This window comes from Cucurbita pepo, chromosome LG01 (assembly GCF_002806865.2).
Source record: "Cucurbita pepo subsp. pepo cultivar mu-cu-16 chromosome LG01, ASM280686v2, whole genome shotgun sequence".
NCBI lineage: Eukaryota > Viridiplantae > Streptophyta > Magnoliopsida > Cucurbitales > Cucurbitaceae > Cucurbita > Cucurbita pepo.
Window position 1 is genome coordinate 19,092,423 of NC_036638.1, and position 19,071 is coordinate 19,111,493.

At 38.0% G+C, this 19,071-nt stretch overlaps 3 protein-coding genes across 14 annotated transcripts; 1 reads left to right on the forward strand and 2 right to left on the reverse strand.

Moving 5' to 3' along the window:
* The first annotated feature begins 1,534 nt into the window (after nt 1-1,534).
* Nucleotides 1,535-8,708, forward strand: LOC111780724. 2 transcript variants are annotated; one of them, XM_023661218.1, is made up of 4 exons: nt 1,535-2,460; nt 2,910-3,752; nt 4,865-5,935; nt 6,452-8,708. In XM_023661218.1, exons 1-4 carry the CDS (start codon nt 2,298-2,300, stop codon nt 8,509-8,511), a joined length of 4,137 nt encoding a protein of 1,378 aa, XP_023516986.1. In that variant the 5' UTR covers nt 1,535-2,297; the 3' UTR covers nt 8,512-8,708. The 2 variants fall into 2 exon arrangements, with proteins under 2 accessions (XP_023516986.1, XP_023516976.1); XM_023661208.1 differs by having other exon boundaries at nt 1,536-2,460; nt 6,449-8,708.
* Nucleotides 8,709-8,790: 82 nt separating this feature from the next.
* Nucleotides 8,791-14,414, reverse strand: LOC111780739. Of its 11 annotated transcripts, XR_002812915.1 has the most exons (11): nt 14,145-14,414; nt 13,985-14,051; nt 13,504-13,887; nt 13,244-13,407; nt 12,037-12,205; nt 11,509-11,560; nt 10,707-11,137; nt 9,979-10,047; nt 9,613-9,728; nt 9,022-9,117; nt 8,791-8,879 (listed from the first exon to the last, which is right to left on the reverse strand). XR_002812915.1 is itself a non-coding variant. In XM_023661228.1 (4 exons), the coding sequence occupies exons 1-4, from the start codon at nt 14,236-14,238 to the stop codon at nt 13,394-13,396; spliced, it is 387 nt and encodes a 128-aa protein (XP_023516996.1). In that variant the 5' UTR covers nt 14,239-14,414; the 3' UTR covers nt 13,005-13,393. The 11 variants fall into 11 exon arrangements, 1 of the variants encoding a protein (XP_023516996.1); XR_002812894.1 differs by lacking the exon at nt 8,791-8,879 and having other exon boundaries at nt 8,943-9,117; nt 12,037-12,169; XR_002812889.1 differs by lacking the exon at nt 8,791-8,879 and having other exon boundaries at nt 8,943-9,117.
* Nucleotides 14,415-15,846: 1,432 nt separating this feature from the next.
* LOC111802764 lies at nt 15,847-18,775 on the reverse strand. Its single transcript, XM_023687255.1, has 4 exons — nt 18,592-18,775; nt 17,771-17,900; nt 16,784-17,074; nt 15,847-16,618 (listed from the first exon to the last, which is right to left on the reverse strand). Exons 2-4 carry the CDS (start codon nt 17,882-17,884, stop codon nt 15,995-15,997), a joined length of 1,029 nt encoding a protein of 342 aa, XP_023543023.1. The 5' UTR covers nt 17,885-17,900; nt 18,592-18,775; the 3' UTR covers nt 15,847-15,994.
* Between the last annotated feature and the right edge of the window lie 296 nt (nt 18,776-19,071).

Genomic DNA, 19,071 nt, shown 5'->3' on the forward strand with positions numbered 1-19,071 from the left:
CAACCAAAAAGTTCGGGTTAGTTGGATTTGTAACTCAACCTAAAATTTTTCACAACCCAATTCAACTTGAAATTTTCCGATTGGGTTGTCGGGTGGTTAAATTTTTTTTTATTTATCCACCATTCATAATTATTCAATACAATTTTAGATAAAATATATTAAAAATTTACAAATAGACAACTTCTTCATCAACAACAAGTTAGATACTAAATAACGACACTTCCTCAACAATTGATTACTCTAAGAGTAAGAAAAATAGAATCATAGTTACATAAATTAAAAAACTAATATTTTGAGTAAATTTTGATATTTAAAATTATTTACTCTCACCGATGTTCATCCAGCTGCATCAAGTCATTCAAGTGCCTGTTTCAAATCCAATTGAGGCATCTTAAAGGAGGTCATTTTTGTTAGACTCATAAGTTCATCATGTTCTATTTTAAACTTTAAACTATTACAACGTAACAATCCAAACTCACCTCTAACAAATAGTATTCTCTTTGAGCTTTATTTTCATATTTTCCTTAAGGTTTTTAAAACGCGTCTACTCCACACCTTTATATGAATGTTTCGTTCACTGCTTTAACCGATGTGGGATCTCACAATTTACCATCCTTGGGGCCTAAGATCCTTGTTGGCACACTGTCCCGTGTCTGGCTTTGATATCTGTAACAGCCCAAATCTATGCTAGCAAATATTGTCATATTTGGTTTTTCCTTTCGGACTTTCGCTCAAGATTTTGAAAACGCATCTACTAAAAAGAGGTTTCTACACCCTTATTAGAAATGCTTCATTACTACAATGTGAGATCTCACAATTCACCTATTGGAGGCCCAAAGTCTTCGCTAACACACTGTCATGTGTCTAGCTTTGATACCATTTGTAATAGTCCAAGCCCACCGCTAGCAAATATTGTCCAGTTTATTTGGTCAATTACTTATCATCATCAACCTCACAATTTTTAAAATGCGTATGATAGAGAGAGGTTTACACACTGTGATGCAGTCAGAATTGGTGTAGAGTCGGAAGGAGATACAACAAATAATGTCGGATAATTAATCCTATGTTGTTGATTAACTTAGAGACTCTGCATAGTATATGATGAAGAGGTATATATATGTGCGTATGTATGTATATGTATATATATGTGTATGTATATGTATATGTATATATATATATATATATATATGTGTGTGTGTGTATGTGTATGTATGTATATGTATATATATGTGTATGTATATGTATATGTATATATATGTGTATGTATATGTATATGTATATATGCATGTATTAAGAAAAATGAAACTTTGTAAAATTCAAAGTAACAGGAAAAAAATTGACCAGAGCGACGGCACCAGGCACCAACACGGAAGTCTGGTCGATTAAGTAGAGACAAGGGTAGTACGGTAATTTCAATAGAAGGACAATGGGGCCAGTTCCGTAATTATGCTCTAAAAGCAGGCGAAACTTTAGAAATAATTAAGAGAAATCACAAAGAGGGGGCCGAAGTAAAAGAAAAAAAATTGAGAAGAAATTAGGAAACAAAAGAAAGAAATACGAAAATTAGCGGACGCGAAAGGAAATAATTGAATGAGGATGAGAGTGGTTTTGAAATCCGGAGAACCGATCTCCCTCCCCCCTCCCTTTCCCTTCTCTGTCAGGGTTCTCTTTCGTCCCTCATCGGTTCAATTTCTCACTTTCTCGCTCCGGAGGCAAAAAATTTCCGCCAGCCAAGACGAGAGGGAGAGAGAGAGAGAGAGAGAGAGAGAGAGAGAGTTCGGAGATACGAAGGGCGGAGATTGTGAACTCGGAGTGAGATTGAGGTTTTGCATGTGATAGCGCAGAGCTTTTCAATCGGCATTGTCGGTTCCATCTGATTCCAAACCCTTTGTTTCAGCCGTTTCAGTCTTTATCATCACGTACGCCTGTATTGGTTTTGATTCCATTTTTCTTCATCGTTTTGGTGGTTTCTGTTCAAGATTTGGTACGGAGTTATCCGTGTAGCTCGTCGTGGCTGCCACATATTCCGGCGTATTCTCGATGTTAGGCGTTCAGTGAGAAAAAGGAACAGCGATCGATTTCTCGAGTGGTTTTTGTTTCTTCTTTGGCGTTTGCCTTGGCTGGATATGGTATTTAGGATCTTTATTGTGAATAAGACATGTTCGTGAGGCTTCTTGTTTGATATGGTTGCGAAAGTAGTCGAATTGATTTCCGGCGGTGCTATTCGGCGCGCACCGTGTGTTGTGCGTTGAAAACGGTTGTTTTTTGAGGGTGCCCATGCTACTGGCCTCATTTTCATGCCGCCTGAACCATTGCCCTGGGATCGGAAAGATTTCTTCAAGGAGAGGAAACACGAGAGGTCAGAGTTCCTCGGACCTGTACCTAGATGGAGAGACTCATCCAGTCACGGATCCCGTGAGTTTAGTAGGTGGGGATCAGGCGATTTTCGTAGACCGCCAGGTGAGCTATACACTCGTTGCTTTCCTTTCTGATTTCCTTTAGTTTTTTAGGTTTGGAAGAGTCAAGAATCTACATCTCTTTCCATGTCGGGCTCTTCATGGAGACTCGTAGTTCTAATCATATACTATTATTTTGCTTAATTGAAACCAAAGTGAAGTGTTATTTCTGTCCCTTCGGTAAATTCTGGATTCTTTCTTCCTGATAGATCTAGTCGACGGAGGATTTATCAGATAACTATCATGATTTATAAAGTGTTCATCATATAATAGTCGTCGATGGTCAGATCCAAGGTTTATCGCCTGTATTAGTCTCAACTAGAATTCTAAATTTGGCTGCAGAAACTGCGCAGATAATTTTGTTTTAGCTTTTTGCCTCATTTTAGGCTCTCTGCTTGTATTGATTGTGTTTTCTTTTGTATTTTCTTCTTCTTTTTTGAAATATTTTTGAAGGTCACGGTAGGCAGGGTGGCTGGCATGTGTTCTCTGACGACTGTGGTCATGGATATGGGCCTTCCATGTCATTCAATAACAAGATTCTGGAAAATGTCAGTAGCAGGCCTTCTATTTCGCATGGCCATGGGAAGTATGCTAGGAATAGTAGGGAAAGTAGGTCTTTTAGTCAAAGAGATTGGAAAAGTCATTCCTGGGCAACAAGTAATGGGTCTACGAACAATGGTGGTAGGCTGCAGCATGATCTAAATTATGATCAGAGGTCAGTTCATGATATGCTGATATATCCCTCTCATTCTCATTCTGACTTTGTGAACCCAAGAGATAAGGTAAAAGGCCAGCATGATAAGATCGACGATTTCAATGGGTTAGGCACAAACCAGAGACGTGATCGGGACTACTCAGTGAGCTCCTCAGGGTGGAAGCCTCTTAAATGGACACGCTCTGGTGGCTTGTCTTCACGCACTTCAACATCAGGCCATTCCAGTAGCACAAAGGGCATTGATGCTTTAGATTCTAATGAGACAAAGTCTGAGGCCGTGTTGCAAAATGCATCGCAAAATCTGTCTCCTTCAGCTGATCATGCTGAGTGCGCAAGGTCTTCTCTCCCATGTGACGAGGCAAATGCCAAGAAGAAGCCGCGACTAGGATGGGGTGAGGGACTTGCCAAGTATGAGAAAAAGAAGGTCGAAATTCCTGATGGTACTGTCTTTACAATTGTTAATGCAGAAGCTACCCAGTCTCTGAATTCTAGCTTGATTGACAAAGGTCCTAGAGGTTCAGGATTTTTCGATTGTACCTCACCTGCAACCCCTTCTTCCGTCATTTGTGGTTCCTCTCCAGGTACACACCAGCGCTCTTTCGTATTTTTGTTACTGTGGGGAAAATATCCAATTCATGTGGCATTTATCAAGTGATAACACATTCAACTGTTTGCAGTACTGGAAAAAAAAATTGATGAGTGTTTAATGTATCTATATTGAACATAAAATAGTCTCAATCAGAAGTTCAGCCAAGCTAGAACAAAAGTACATAAAAAAATTAACAAAATGACAAGGTACATTGACTATTTCCGTGGTTGTGAGAAGTCATAAATTTAGGAAAAAGCATGGTAATCAGTAACTAGATGTTATAGTTTAATAAAATCAGCATATGAACATGGCAGAGGAGGCTATAACGTGTAGGAAATCATGATCGCGTTTAGGAAATCATGATTGCGTTTATGTCAACTTCAAGTACCAGAAGTTGAAAAAAGAATATCTTAGGTTATTTCTAGTGAGGAAGAGAGATAAGAAAGACATTCATAGATGAAGTAGGATAAAAAATGAGGAGAAGGTTTACAAAAAAGCTCTCATTTTCTGATGACATGAGGATGCCCGAGGATAGAGAAGACTATAAATGAGGAAGATGATGCTAACAAACTATAAGGGACAGAGTAATAAAAGAGGAAACAGGCATGTCTTGAGACAGATAAAAGTCAGGAAGACGATGCTTTTCAGAAGGATAACCAATAATTTGACGTTTGACAATTCCTTCTAATGATTGCCTACCTTAATCCCCAAGCAGCGGTGGGGGCGCTCATCAGCATGGTGGGGAAGCCTAGCAGATTAATAAGAGAGTAGAAATATCAGAAGGACTTTTCAGGGAGAGAGAGAACGAGAGAGAGAGAGGAGAGACTGGTCGGGGCTAGTTTGCCCTTGGGTTCTGATATGTTCGGCCTAATGCTTGTTTCTAATATCCATAAATGGTATACATCTTACATTGTGGGCTGTTCTCAGAATTGTCCTATGTGGCTAAGGTATCTTAGAGAGAAGGATTTCACTTCGAAAAAATTGGTGCTTTTAATACTGCCATGTTGTGATCACTCCAGTCTGTTGTCTTTATTGCTATCATCAAGTGAAATGTGTTTGCAGTTTACTGAAATCAAACTCCTACATCTGTGTTTCACTGTGCAGGTGGGGATGAAAAATCATCTGGAAAGGCATCAAGTGATAATGATGTCAATAACTTTGGTTCACCTGGTTCTGGTTTTCAGAATCAGTATGAGGGTTCACCTGCTTCTAATTTAGAGAAGTTGGATCGTTTTTCGATACCTAATTTGGGTTCTCCTCTCAGTCAACTGCTGCAATCTACTGATTCAACTTCAGTGGACTCCTGTGTTGTGAGTTTCACTGCCTTGAGTAAGTTGCTTGCATATAAAAAGGAAATTTCTAAAGTGTTGGAGATGACCGAGACTGAAATTGATTTACTTGAAAATGAGCTGATGGGGTTGAGATCTGGAAGTAAGGGTTACTTTTCTTCTTTCCCCTTGGCATCCAGTTCTTTGCCGGTGGGAGATAAATGCTTTGAAGAGCACAGTAATGTCACTGATATGATCCCGCCAGTTGCTACCCTGCCAGTTGTTACTTCCACAAATAATAATTCAATAACGATGCCACATTCTACAAGTGACTCGGAAGAAGTGCATGCTGATGTCAAGGAAAATGATCAGTCGGATGCGAAGGAATCTGTCATCATGAAAGAGAAGCTAACACTTACTGGTTGCAGTGTTGAAGATAATGTTGTGGCCTCGGTTGACAATAACATGCTTATAAAGAGTGAAGGTCTCGCATTAGAGCCCATTTCTAGTGACATGTATGAATATGCTGATGAGGGAGGAGATAACGTGTTTGATTTAATTCTGGCGTCCAACAAAAAATCTGCACGTGAGGCTTCTGAAGCTTTGATCAGGCTGTTGCCTGCCAATGAACGGAAGATCGATATTTGGATTACAAATGCCTGCTCACGGAATCAATGTTCAATGAAAGAGAGATTTGCAAAGAGAAAGAAGTTATTAAGATTTAAGGAAAGAGTAATTGCACTTAAGTTTAGAGCCTACCAGTCCTTGTGGAAGGAGAGTTTGCATGTGCCTCCTGTAAGAAACCTACGTACAAAATCTCAGAAAAAATATCAGTTGAGTTTGTGGACAAATTACAGTGCTTACCAGAAGAACCGATCTTCCATCCGATTCCGTATGCCTTCACCTGGTAAGGAGAGATCTAATCTATGTCCTTACATTCATGAATATTTTAAACAGGGTTTGGTCTATTGACTTGCTTCTTTTATCAGCAATGGTATCAGTTTGCATTTATGAAACTTAACTGGTGTTCTAAGACATAAACTTCGTATCTGTGTTTATTTTGGTGTCTCTACCACAAAGATTGAACCCATATGAAATGCTTGGACGAAACCCCTTCCACCGACTGATCTTAGTGTTGACTGTCCACATTTGTTCTCAAATGCACAGTTCAGTTTATTGTCTGTGGTTCGAAGTCGATAGGTTTCTCTGAGCTTTTTGCATCGTTTTTTTGATATTTCGTCTCAGCAGCAATGGTACTCTCTGTGGACTAATTTTGTTGTTTTCAATGCTCCCCTTTACTTCTTTAGTTTGCCTCATGTGAACTTTTTCCCTCTTTAAATCAGGAAGCGTACATATGTGGAGAATCTCTTAATGTGATACAATTGATACTATCATTTTAAACTTTAAACTGGCCTTGCAGCAGGAAATCTGAACCCCGTTTCTAACACGGAGATTCTGAAGCACGTGAGCAAGCAGCTTTCTAATCCCCAGACTAAGCAGTATCGGAAGGCGTTGAAGATGCCCACATTAATTCTAGACAAGAAGGATAAGATGGCATCAAGGTTCATCTCTAATAATGGATTAGTTGAGGATCCGTGTGCGGTTGAGAAGGAAAGGATGATGATTAACCCATGGACCTCAGAAGAGAAAGATGTTTTCATGGAGAAGTTAGAATATTTCGGTAAGGACTTTGGAAAAATTGCTTCCTTTCTTGATCATAAGACAACGGCAGACTGTATTGAGTTCTACTACAAAAATCACAAATCCGATTGCTTTGAGAAAACTAAGAAGCTGGAGTTTGGTAAGAAAGCAAAGTCCTCCACTGGTAACTATTTGATGACAACAGGGAAGAAATGGAATCCAGAAACAAATGCTGCTTCTCTCGACATTTTGGGCGCTGCTTCAGCAATGACAGCTTGTGCTCATAAGTATTCTAGCAGCAGGTCGGGTGGAAGAACTGCATGTTACACGACTCAATTCGATGATAATCTATCAGAAAGGGCCAAAAGTTTTCATAGTTTTGGGAATGAAAGAGAAAAGGTTGCTGCTGATGTTTTAGCAGGTATCTGTGGTTCCCTGTCTTCAGAAGCCATGGGGTCATCATGTATCACTGGTAATTTCCACAGAAGAGATGGTTCTCAGGATTTGAAGTGCAAAAAGGGTGCTACAACCATATTAAGACGGCGTATGACAGCCAACCTTCTGCAGTCTGTTGACGATGAGGTTTGTTCGGACGAAAGTTGTGGAGAAATGGATCCTTCTTATTGGACAGATGGGGAGAAGTCTCTTTTCATAGAAGCAGTGACAGTTTATGGGAAGAATTTCTCAATGATCTCTACCCATGTAGGATCGAAATCCATGGACCAGTGCAAGGTCTTCTTCAGTAAAGCACGGAAGTGCCTTGGTTTGGATTTGATATGCTCTGCAAAGAAAATGCCAGCAAATGGAAGAGACTGCAATGCTAATGGATGTTGCGGTGAAGCAGGTGTGGACAGAAATGCCTTTCCTTGCGAAGGGGTTGGAAATGGTGGGGAATTGGAGTCCATGAATCCACAATCTACACATCAGGAAGTCAAAGAGATTAATAGTCATAGTAATACAGCTGTAGATGCCATGGTGTCTGATGTCTGTCATAGGAAGGATAGCTCTCATTCAGCTTTGGACGAGGACTGCCAGTCTGTGAATTCTGCCAACGATAAGAATCGCTCGCTACACAATCATGCAGTCGTGTCTGATGAAACTGCGAAGGAACAAGGAAATTCTTCTCGGGTCACAGTATCAGTTGGAAATGGTTTGGATGCCGAAACAAAGAGGGGAAATATAGATACTAGCACTGGTCAAGGTGCGAAAGCCCCAGCTCACACAGCTGATAGCTCTTTAGCGCCCTTAAATTCTCATGTCACCTCAGTTCCTAAAGATGAACAAGGGCGTCTACATGTCAGAGTGCGTTCACGCAGTTTGTCTGATTCTGAACAATTGTCTATAAATGGTGACGTGAAACTATTTGGTCAGATTCTTACCCATTCCTCATCTGTGCCAAGTTCAAGTTCTAATGGGAACCGAACGCAGCACCACAAGTTCAAGCGCAGATTGAAAGCAAGTAGCCATGGAAATCTGAGTACTGCCAAGTTCAGTCGTAAAAGCTCTTCAGGTCAAGAGGATGTTCCCTCAAGAAGTTACGGAATTTGGGATGGAACCCAAATGCGCAACGGGCTTTCATCACTGCCCGATCCCACTACCCTACTGTCCAGATATCCTACATTTGATAATTTCTCTAAATCTACCTCCCCTATAGAGCAGCAGCAGCCCATTCTCAATGAACAGAAATCAAATTGTGATTCCCAGATGTCGGAGGTAAATAGTAGTAAGGTGGCTCAGGAGGTAGTTGGAGGAATTATTGTAGGAGAGATTTGTAATGATGATGATGATGATGCACTAGATACTAAATTGCATTGCAATAAGGCGGAGGATGGTGGCTCCTAGGAAGAGAGAATTAGCTGGTAGCAGATTTATGTTTAGAGAGAGCCTTTCAACAGAGGCACTCTCTTAGCAGCAATTGGTTTCTTTTGCTGCACCCCATGTATCATAGTTTCGTTGATGTCAATGAATGATAGCAGAATTTGACGGTTCTTATTGCCGTCTTTGTAGGAGGAAAAAGAAAGAGTAATGCTTCAAAATTATTTTTCTTCAGTTTAACATAAATTTCAATTCCAGTCGACACTTAGGGAGCTGTTGGGAATCGCCATTTGATTTCTGTTCATTTGGAATTTGATCTTCCTAAATGTTTCAGGCAGAAGAGGCTAATAGTGCCATACGCAAATAGCACATCTGGTTGGCAGATCTGATGGGGCCTATAAGAGGATGTATGGATCTTATCTTTTAAATTGTTTCTAGAACCTATCTTTTAATTCATTAAAGAAAAAAAAAAAAAAAAAAAAAATAGACGAAAAGATATGCTTGTGTAATTAAAGTATAAGGATAAGAGAATAGGACCAATCTTTTTGACATCCATGCTATGCTTTATTCATCCACTCCATTTCTGGCATCTTCAGCCCCTTCCGGAGGGAGTGGCTCAACGATTTTGACAACCTTTCAACAAGAACAAGAGAAAGTCCCTTTTTAGTCATACATGAAAGAAACAAGTTTAAAACAGATACAAGAAATTAAGCACTAGGAAGCTACTTCACATAAAATGCTTCATGTGCCAACTCAACAAATTGAGACGTTTATTTAAAGGGGGAAGCCATATAAAATATCATGAATGCTTCCATAGGAATAGGTTAACACGAGATGATTGGACAAGACCAATGCGCGCCAACCATGAAAATATTGTCTTCCCATACGCATACAAATGCAACAGAGTTATCTAATGAAATTGCATCATATGTGAAGGCATATATAATCCAGTAGAGTCTAGCCTACTAATATTACTTGACTGCCAACATGGGCGTTGTTCAAAAAAATATAAATGCACTCATCCCATTGAATTTTTGCATCTCTATTATTCTTAATGGACACAAGCATCTGGACAAGAAAACGGAAGTATGAATGACACTTGTGTTATATACTAAATTCAAAGCTTACCTCATTGGTTCTCGGGTGATAAAGGACCAATTGATGTGCGTGCAAGTAGTAGCTATAATCTCCAGGCACAGGTTTCATAGCCTTTTGGTAACTTCTGGACAGAATGTGCATGGTTTCTTTGCAAGAAGAAAGAGGAATCAAATTCAAGATGGGGACAGCAACATAGAGAGGATCACCTAAGAGGAAAAGACAGTTTTTTCTTTTTCTTTGAGCAACGCATTTTCAGCACAGTCGATGAAATTGCGAGCTCACAAATACGCAAGTCAACTAATGGTTGTTAGAAAAAAGTTCATCTACAAAACAAGCAATGAGAACCCCCAAAACATTTAAAGTTAAAAGAATTGATCAACTTTAAAGAAGCATTACCCAATAGAGGATGCCTATTGAAGAAAGATGGACACGGATTTGGCGGGGTCACCCAGATTGAATTTCCACCTGTAAAATATATGACGAAATTTAAACCCTTTGAATTGTGGTGCATCGCACAGTTCACTCTCTTTATCAAGAATATTTCCACTATCAGACCAGCTGCAAACTCTATTTAAATGGCTTCCAAAAATAATCGATAACATGCCAATCAATATTTAGTGTATGAAAATAGTGAAGAAATTGAGACCTTGGCAGTAAAGCCCATCGCACCAGAAAATTAATTTGTAGTTTTACGTATAAGCAGAAAATGCAGATGCGAAGATTGTAAAAGTTTGGTCGTTGCAGTACGTGTAAATACATAAGGTGCCTTTTAAGCCTAATGGAATAAGCCCTCCCTCTTTCTTTAACAATCAGAAGTCTCTTGGGCATGTAATTGCAACTCAACAAACAGAAGAAGTCCTCTGTGACCTATTTCAAAGGAATCAGTAGAGGAGCAATGATAAAAGGAGAGGTACATCCGCTTAACTATTTCACAGAACACGCGTGGTGAGGGTTAGCAAAAGGTATACCCATGCTTAGGATATACTTAAAAGTGAAAGAAACTCATATACTACGGTGACAGTGAAAACTAACAAAAATGTGAATAACAGCAGAAAAATCCTTTTAAATAGAAAAGAATGTACAGAGAAGTGTAGTCAGGAAGTTCTTCCAACAAAAGGAGATACCTGGACCAAAGTGTGTTCTCCACGTTCGTCTATCTCAAGAACATTGACTTTTCTGAAAGCTGGTTTCCCATCTCAAGTTATAAATTCAAAAAAAGTAAACATGATTGAATATTGAAGCTAGTAACTATTGAAACACGGTCAGATAGACAATGGAAGTAAACATGAACAGGATCATGATCGTGATGGCCATATAAAATTTATCTAGAAATCCATGAATAATGACACTCCACTTTCTTAGCCAACAACTTAAGAGACTTTTGCTTTCCCTATCATGTACATTTTTATGGTAGCAACACTGTCCTCTCAAGAGAACATGAGTTTTACTGAATCAGAGCATATAAGATGCGAGCAAAAACCTGAGGAAGTAGCAAAGTACAGGCCCTGAGCAACCTCAGGTATTGCATCCATCCAATTAGCAGGTCAATGCTCACCTACAAAGAAAGCGCTCTTAATCATTTATATGCAATTAACAGAAAAAAAAAAAAAAAAAAAACGTTCTGACAAGAAACAAAACTAGCTTTCACTCCATAGTGATGTAACCTCCAATTATTTTGCACCCTAACTCAGAGAGCAAGTGCCGCAACCATATGCAAGAAATTTAAATCGTCAACCATATTCAAAGATTTTCAACGTTATTTTCATGTAATTTCAGAGGAACAAATGACCCTTGCTAATAGAATTCCGACAAATATCATCTAACAAGTAACACTGCAGGATTAATATTACTCTCAGAACAGTAAACTAGTTTAAGGGATGAAATGAAAAAGGTTAACCATAACCAGAAATGTCATAATAGATGTACCTCATCATCTTGAATTATTCAAGTTACAAGTTTTTAAAATTCCTCTTTGTACCTTGCATAGTTTAGACAAGAAAAAACAGTAAGAAAGACGAAGATATTATATGTTCAGATGTTCTAGAATGTTTACATCACATTTTTCTAGTATTAATGTATATTTTGCTAGATAACTTCTGAAAACTAGCAACTTATATTCTAAAATTAGCAACTACAACAGCCAGAAGTTCAAAAATGAAAACATGCAGATACGTTCAAATTTATCGATTTAATAACTGGATCTGCTTGTTTCCCTTGGAAAGAGCTTTCCCCCTCCAATGTATGAGTTTCTAATACTTGCCTAGAAGATGACGCACTTTCTCTAGCATTTTTTTGGACTTGACTGAAATAATTACTCACCTATCCCTTTTATCTATGATTGCTTCGTCACCAGCCATTTCCTCATATTATTTATTCATTCTTGTTTTCCTTTACTACCTAAAATCAGGATACTGACACTGGGTGGGGGAGGCCTGTTTTCTGTTATTTGTTTACCAGACAGATTTCACATTCATCAATCTTTCTAGGTTTGCAAGACAAGCGGTCCTGAATCATTATTTAGGTGATTTAGCAATATGCTAAATATCAGGATCCAAAGCCTCCTTCCCCCTGGCTGGTGCATGTGCATCTAACAGATGTTTGAGAAGAATCTTCATGTTATATTCTAAAATAAAGAAGAAGCAGTAACAAAAAGTTAAAGCTAAATTACATAACCTAAGTATCATAAGAATAAAACTCAAAGTAGCATAGATAAGAAAATAAAAACTTTTGACAGATTTCAACCACGGTGAAAATTAAATCTGTTGAACCGGGACGGCTAGTTAGAAATGGCTGTAGACAATAAAGTCTGCGGCTTATAGAAACTACAAACAAAATAATCATTCTCTGAATATATATAACATGCAGAGACAAGAACAGAAATTTACAAAAAGTTATATTGCCTAACCTGTTTCTCCCAACGCAAAATGTTCCATCAGCAAATTATGCAGCAAACTGTGTATGAAGCATAAGGGTGACTGGTGAGGCATTGTAAACACAAACATGAAATACAATTCCTAAATAGTTGGTTTGTGAATTACGAAAAGGAGGAAATTCCTTGTGCCAAAGAGTGGACAATAGTCCAGGACGTCCAGGACAAACGGAAAAGGGTATCTTGTTAAAGGACAATGCAGGACGAGTGTATTCTGTTTCTATACAAATTTATCAAATGGAGAGTAGCAGAAGCAGTAAAATAACTAATTGTTAGGCAATAGTGCTTCATTAGACCAGGAAATGAGGTAGAAATACAGAAATAACCTCAAGGCTTCATAACGTTGATACCCTCCCCAGCATCAGAGCAGCAGGCTTATGAACTGATAATGTTTCTATACTCTTAACAATTCTAGGAGGCTAGAAACATTCTTACCGAAATAGCAGACCACATGGGAAAAGGAAACATCTAAAGTTAAAAGAGGCACTCTAAATTCGTGACTAATACCACATCTTCAACATTCCATTGCAGTCTCAATTATTTGTTTCATTTCAACATTAATCACAACTGCCTTATGCATATAAACTAGTAAATTGGGATTTCAACGATTTTCATTTGACACTGGATTATAGGCAAACAAGCAATCAGATATCCAACGACGACAATACATTACAATAAAGCTTCCGCATATTCATGGAAATCTCGTCCAGCGTCGGGTTTATGTCACCTAACCTGAAGTTCCCCTTTCACAGGCGATGAACAGGGTCAGGATGCAACCCTTCTCAGTCGGAGGGACTCTGCTTCCTTGACCATCATTGAAGCTGCGTCAAAACTATGCATTGCTGGGAAACACCGCCAGGTAATACTTGCAAGCAAGACGGCTTACTTAATGCAATCTGAAAAATAGTTGGTAGCTCACAACTTCAAGGGAATTGGAAGCAACCCATAACACAGATTAAAAGGGTAAAAAATACCAGTTAAAATGCATTTACCGTTTCGACGTCTTCGTATAAAATCTCGAGCAAATATGGAGTATCTGATTCTTTCCATGGCAGCCGACGATAGACAACTTTTGAACAAATCCTATAAAGCTTGTAATATATGAAAACAACTCAAGCTATCATGCAAGCTATTGAACAAACTAATAAAATCGGGGGTAAAGAGACCGGTGTGAATAATCTGACCATCGATCTATCTACACTTTCCACATTGATTTTGTTTCAAAACATCTTCAAAAAAAATAAAATATAATGAAATAAACAAGCACGAACACAAGTTCCAAATAATGTGCAGCAGTGCAATCTCTTTCACAACTGTCATAAATTTCCTAAATTAAAGACCACCGAACCTGTTCGTTCTGAATTCGCCGCAACCAGCTGCAACAGTAATCGATGCAAAACAAGTTTCATTAACGATCAGAAATATCAAACACGAGAAAATCCGATAATCTAGACAAAGTTTGAGTAGGCCTACCCCTCCAGTGGAGCCGATATCTTATATTTGCAAAAAAAAAAAAAATAAAGCTCGATCAAAGACTTTCCTGACAAGTTATCACGAAAAGAAGAAGCGATCACTAAACATGAAATCGAAATGGCTTCTGTGAAAAGCGAAGTTGAACGGAAATAAAGAGAACCGGAGTCGGAGGGCTTAATGACATCGTTGTAGAACAAGCCGTCGTTGAGATCTGGCCATGGAATTCCGATAACCTGAAAGAACCTTCCGAGCATTATACGGATTGATCTTGAATGAGGAAATCGAGAAACAAATTTGGCCAGCAATGCATTCCGCGCCACTGGTCCTTGAAATGCAGGAATTCAGTGCAGAATCACGAGCGGGAAGTAGCGTTGTCTTGAAGAGGAGAGTAAGAGGGAAAAGTAAGTTCAACAATCTCTTGACTCGGTCAAATCGGTAAAAATCGTTACATTTATATACACAACGAGAAATATATATATATAGAGAGAGAGAGAGCGGTCAGATGCGAATCCTCGTTATAAATGTTGCTTAACTAAAATTAAAAAAAGAAATATATTAATCTGATTTAAATTTAATTTAATTTTATCTTAAAAATTAGAAGTCGACTCTTATAGTCTTGAATGTTAAATTTATATAGTTTTTTTTTTTTTTTTTTTTTTTTTTTTTTTTTTTTTTTTTTTTTTTTTTTTTTTTTTTTNAATCTAAATTTGATTAAATTTTACCAATTGTAACAATTTTTTACCCCACCAGTATCCACCAATTTCTACTAATTTTTACTTGGCCAAACCATAGCATAAGAGACTAACACAATAACCCAAATGAAAAAGATTTTTTATTGTTAAAAAAAAAAAAAAAAACTAATTAATCAGTGTATATAATGATTTACGAAATTTGACCGAATTTTAATAACTAATTTCTTTTAAAATTATAAAAACTCAATTAAATAACGTGATAATGGGCTTCTATGTATCTCCCAAAATATATTTATTTTTATTTTGTTATTTATGTACCAACACTTTAATCTAATAAGCCTTGGTTGATGATGATTATGTATTAAAACATATAGGGGCAAAATTGGAATTAATATTACAAGTTACTAAAAAATGCAATTTGCCCAATAATAAATCAAGTAACAATGTTATTTAAAACTGGGTAACTATTGGAAGAGACTATTAGAATTTTTGAAAAAGGAAAAATTGGAAGAGATTATTGATATCTTACCCGATTGAATCATGTGTTACTTGCATGTTTATGTACTGAGTGTAAAATCCCACGTTGGTTGGAAAGAAGAACGAATTCTTCACAAGGGTGTGAAAGTCTAAGAATGACGATATCTACTAGCACTGAACTTAGATTATTGCAGTGAGTATCCAAAATAAATTAACACACAAGTTTATGGTCGTGAGTTACTTCAGTATCATAGTACCTGCAACTCGAACATAGGCTCGAGATTTTCAAAATAGAGGTACCATGCGTCCTTGAACCGATAATCATCTTTTGATTAACCAACTAACTAAAAAGTAAGTGAAAAAATAACGAGAAGAAAACATCGAGAACACAAAGTCAACTTGACTCGCCTTTACAAGGGAGAAAACGTCATAAACGCCAATTCAAGATCAGACATGCAAAACAGAAATTGTGCTCCATTTGCCATGAGTTTTCCAAGAACACTTTTGGAATTCAATTCATGGGTCAACTAAAATAGTGATTGATTTAGCCGACAATATTGAATTCAATTCATGACAAAGTCTCCCATCTCCTCACATTTCACCATCTTTCCTCTATAATACGTTGTGTTTCTCATCACCTTCCTTCTGAGCCAAAATATGACAAAGCAAAATTGAACAACATTCCCACCAGGATTTAATACACACACAAAGACACTTTTTATTTCATCAATTTATACTTTGAACTGTCAAATACTGCCAAATGAACAAACTGGTGTATAATGGAGAATTAAACACAATAGGATACAGAGAAGAACACTCACAATAAATGGTGAAGGAGAGATCAGCAGGGTATGTTGGTTGGTGTTGGAGGACCTGCTACCTGAAGAGTGGTAACTGGATTCCAGCTCTCGATGTCGCCACAATGACCGTTTTTCACAGTAACGACGGGAAAAGGGGTCGATTTGCCGATTGAATCTTGGAGGGTTAGTTTTTCCGAAGCTACTGCCTTGAGTCGGAATCGCTCTGCCCTTGAGCCGATAACCTGGCCTAAGACTGATGCTGCAATTGTAAATGCCATTGCTGACTTCGGCATTAAGATGGATTTCCTCAGCATAGCTATAAATGGAACAGCTGCATGAACGGCAGCAAACCAAGAGGGTGAGAATTTTTCAGTGTGTTCTCTCCATATTCCTAAAGGTACATTTGCTGCCATGCCGAGTAGACCGATTGCGAGTACTTTTGCTGGCAACGGTTGGGGGCGGAGATTCTTTGCAAATGCAGTCTTTGCTAATGCTGCTCTTGCTGCAACTACGGCTGGTGGACATCTAAATTTCATGCCTGGTGGGGGCTGAAGAGCTTTCGCAACAAGTGGTATGACATTGCTAACAGCACGGTATGACTTCGCAATCGGGCAGTTCCCCATTTGCAGCCATTCATTACCCACAGCTTCATGTGAATTTCCACCCTGAAAATGAACATAATGATAAGTCAAGAGAAAAGATCACATACATCCTATAGATTTTCATCCATTCCGATCACAATATTCTTTAGCATATGAATTCCATCATTTTTCACCTAGCAGCTAAAGTACTCAATAGATATAACCCATCAAAGATTAACAATTGATCACCTTTGAAGAAGACTCTTTCTTGGATGATTCAAATTTCTTTTTCTGATTTTTCCACTTGTCTGAAAATGAATCAAAGCTGAAGGGACCTCCAGGTCCGAAGGAAGAGAGACTAATAGTGGCAGCTTTGGCAGCTAAAGGATTGAACTGCGATGGGGCTGGTTTGAGTTCTACACTCTCTGGATGCATAGATCTTCCAGAGAGTGGAACCACTCCATCTCGACCATGGAAAAGCCTAAATGCCATATCAAAATTGGGACCATCTTCAAAAATTGGCCCTTTAGCTCCACGCACCTATAAAAAGTGGAAAAGCAGTTATTAGATTAACTAGAAATCAGAAAAATGTCAGAATTATATGCAAAACTGAGTTACAAGAACATCGAGGGAGACCCAACAACAGCCTACATTGAAGATTGTAAGATTTATTGAAGAACTAAATATAACACTCGAATCCGGGAGCGAACTGCTAATAGTTATAACAACACAATAAGAGGATAACTAACAGAGGTACAAAAAGTGCATTTAATTCACCTCAGCCATGTCACCAGAGATAAGAAAGTATCCACTTATTCATCTATCAAGTCATACTAGCAAGAAACTGAAACAGGTATACATATACCATATACACTAAAATAAGTAGTGCTTGGGCTGGCAACACTAAACTATAAGAAATGATTTATATATAACAAGAACTAATATTTACATGTGTCAAGTTTTGTAAAACTAATATTTATATATTTATATATGTAGAGTATTATAAATAGTTATGAAAATAATGGAACACTGAATAACTTTGACAGGAAGACTATTAATTCATTCCTATTATGTTGAACCCTTAGTATAATTTTAGGGAAATACAGATGCATGTCTGATATTCAAGTGTTTTCCATAGTTGAACATTGACCAATGTTGTAATTTATAGGACAAAACGAGTTGAATTAATTCATTTGTACAAATTCAAACATAAAATTATAGAAAGAAAAAACTTACAGGCATGGGGAATGCCATGGACGAGGAAAATGAGAAATGAGTCGGCTCATTAATATTCCTCAAGAATGGACATCTTTGGATATCCTCTGTAAAGCCTCCAAGGAAATTATCCATTTCTACCTTCAATTACCTAAAATACTCAAAGATGGAATAGTCACCATAAGTTTTTTACCATAAAATCTGTACATATACATAGAGAGAGAAGAAGAGTACACAAAGAAACAATATCCATAGCATGAAGGTTTTTCTTTTCAATTCAAGCATAAGAGCCCCAAAACCACACGACTGCTTAAAGCCAATTTTCACGAAGAAAAGTCAACCAAAGTAAAATGAACTAGGAATTAGCTTTTCTCCTAAAAGAATCTTCCCAATTCATCTAGAGGCCCTAATCACTAAAACCACTTCAATATTCAGGAGATGCAACAACACGCAGTAGTTGAAAACAAGTATATGCAAGCAATTCAAGACACAACTAACAAAACCGGTTGTTTATTCAATCAACTCGATCAACACTTACGAGCAAAATTGTCATTCAATTAAGGCTATATGCGAAAAAATTCCACAACAACCAACTCTGAACTGAATCCATAGCTAACGGATCCTGAAAATACAAAACTAAAACACAAATCCGAAACAATTCGAATGTATTGAGCTCGTAAGAAGCAGATGTACGTCTAGCAAGTCAGATCGCACAAAAACACCAACAATTACAACAAAAAAGAAACGAACGAAAATTGAGAACGCAATTAAAAACAGAAATTAAAAACACGGTACAAAGTCAGATCGGAAACAACAGAAGAAAAAGGAATGCAGAATCGTACCTGAAGATCAGAGAGAGAGAGAGAGGAAGAGGAGACGATCGGAGAAGGGATAATAGGTAGGTGAAGGCAGAGATGGAGTAGAAAAGAGAAATGCTTTCGATTTTTCTTTTTTGTTTTTGTTGCAGAACAGAGCGGAGAGAGAGAGAGAGAGATGAAACGACGCCGTGCAAGACACACGCCTTGGTTGGAGTTGTGAAAGAGGGAGGGAGAAATTGGTAATTTTAATAGGGAAATTTTGGGAAAGAGGCGTGGCGTATGGCGGGCGTCCACGACCTAATTTTGGTCAACGCTTTGCAGCTGCCTCCTTTGTTTTTTTCTTGCTGCCGAAATGGGCTTTAGGTTCCCTCATTGTGGGCCCACTCGCCACGCGCTTCACGCGCTTTAAATGCAACTCTTCCTCTGCCCAGCCTGAACTTGGAAGTACTCCCCCCTGGTCTCCCTCTCAATTATTATTATTAGGTTAATTATTGTTTTTTCTAT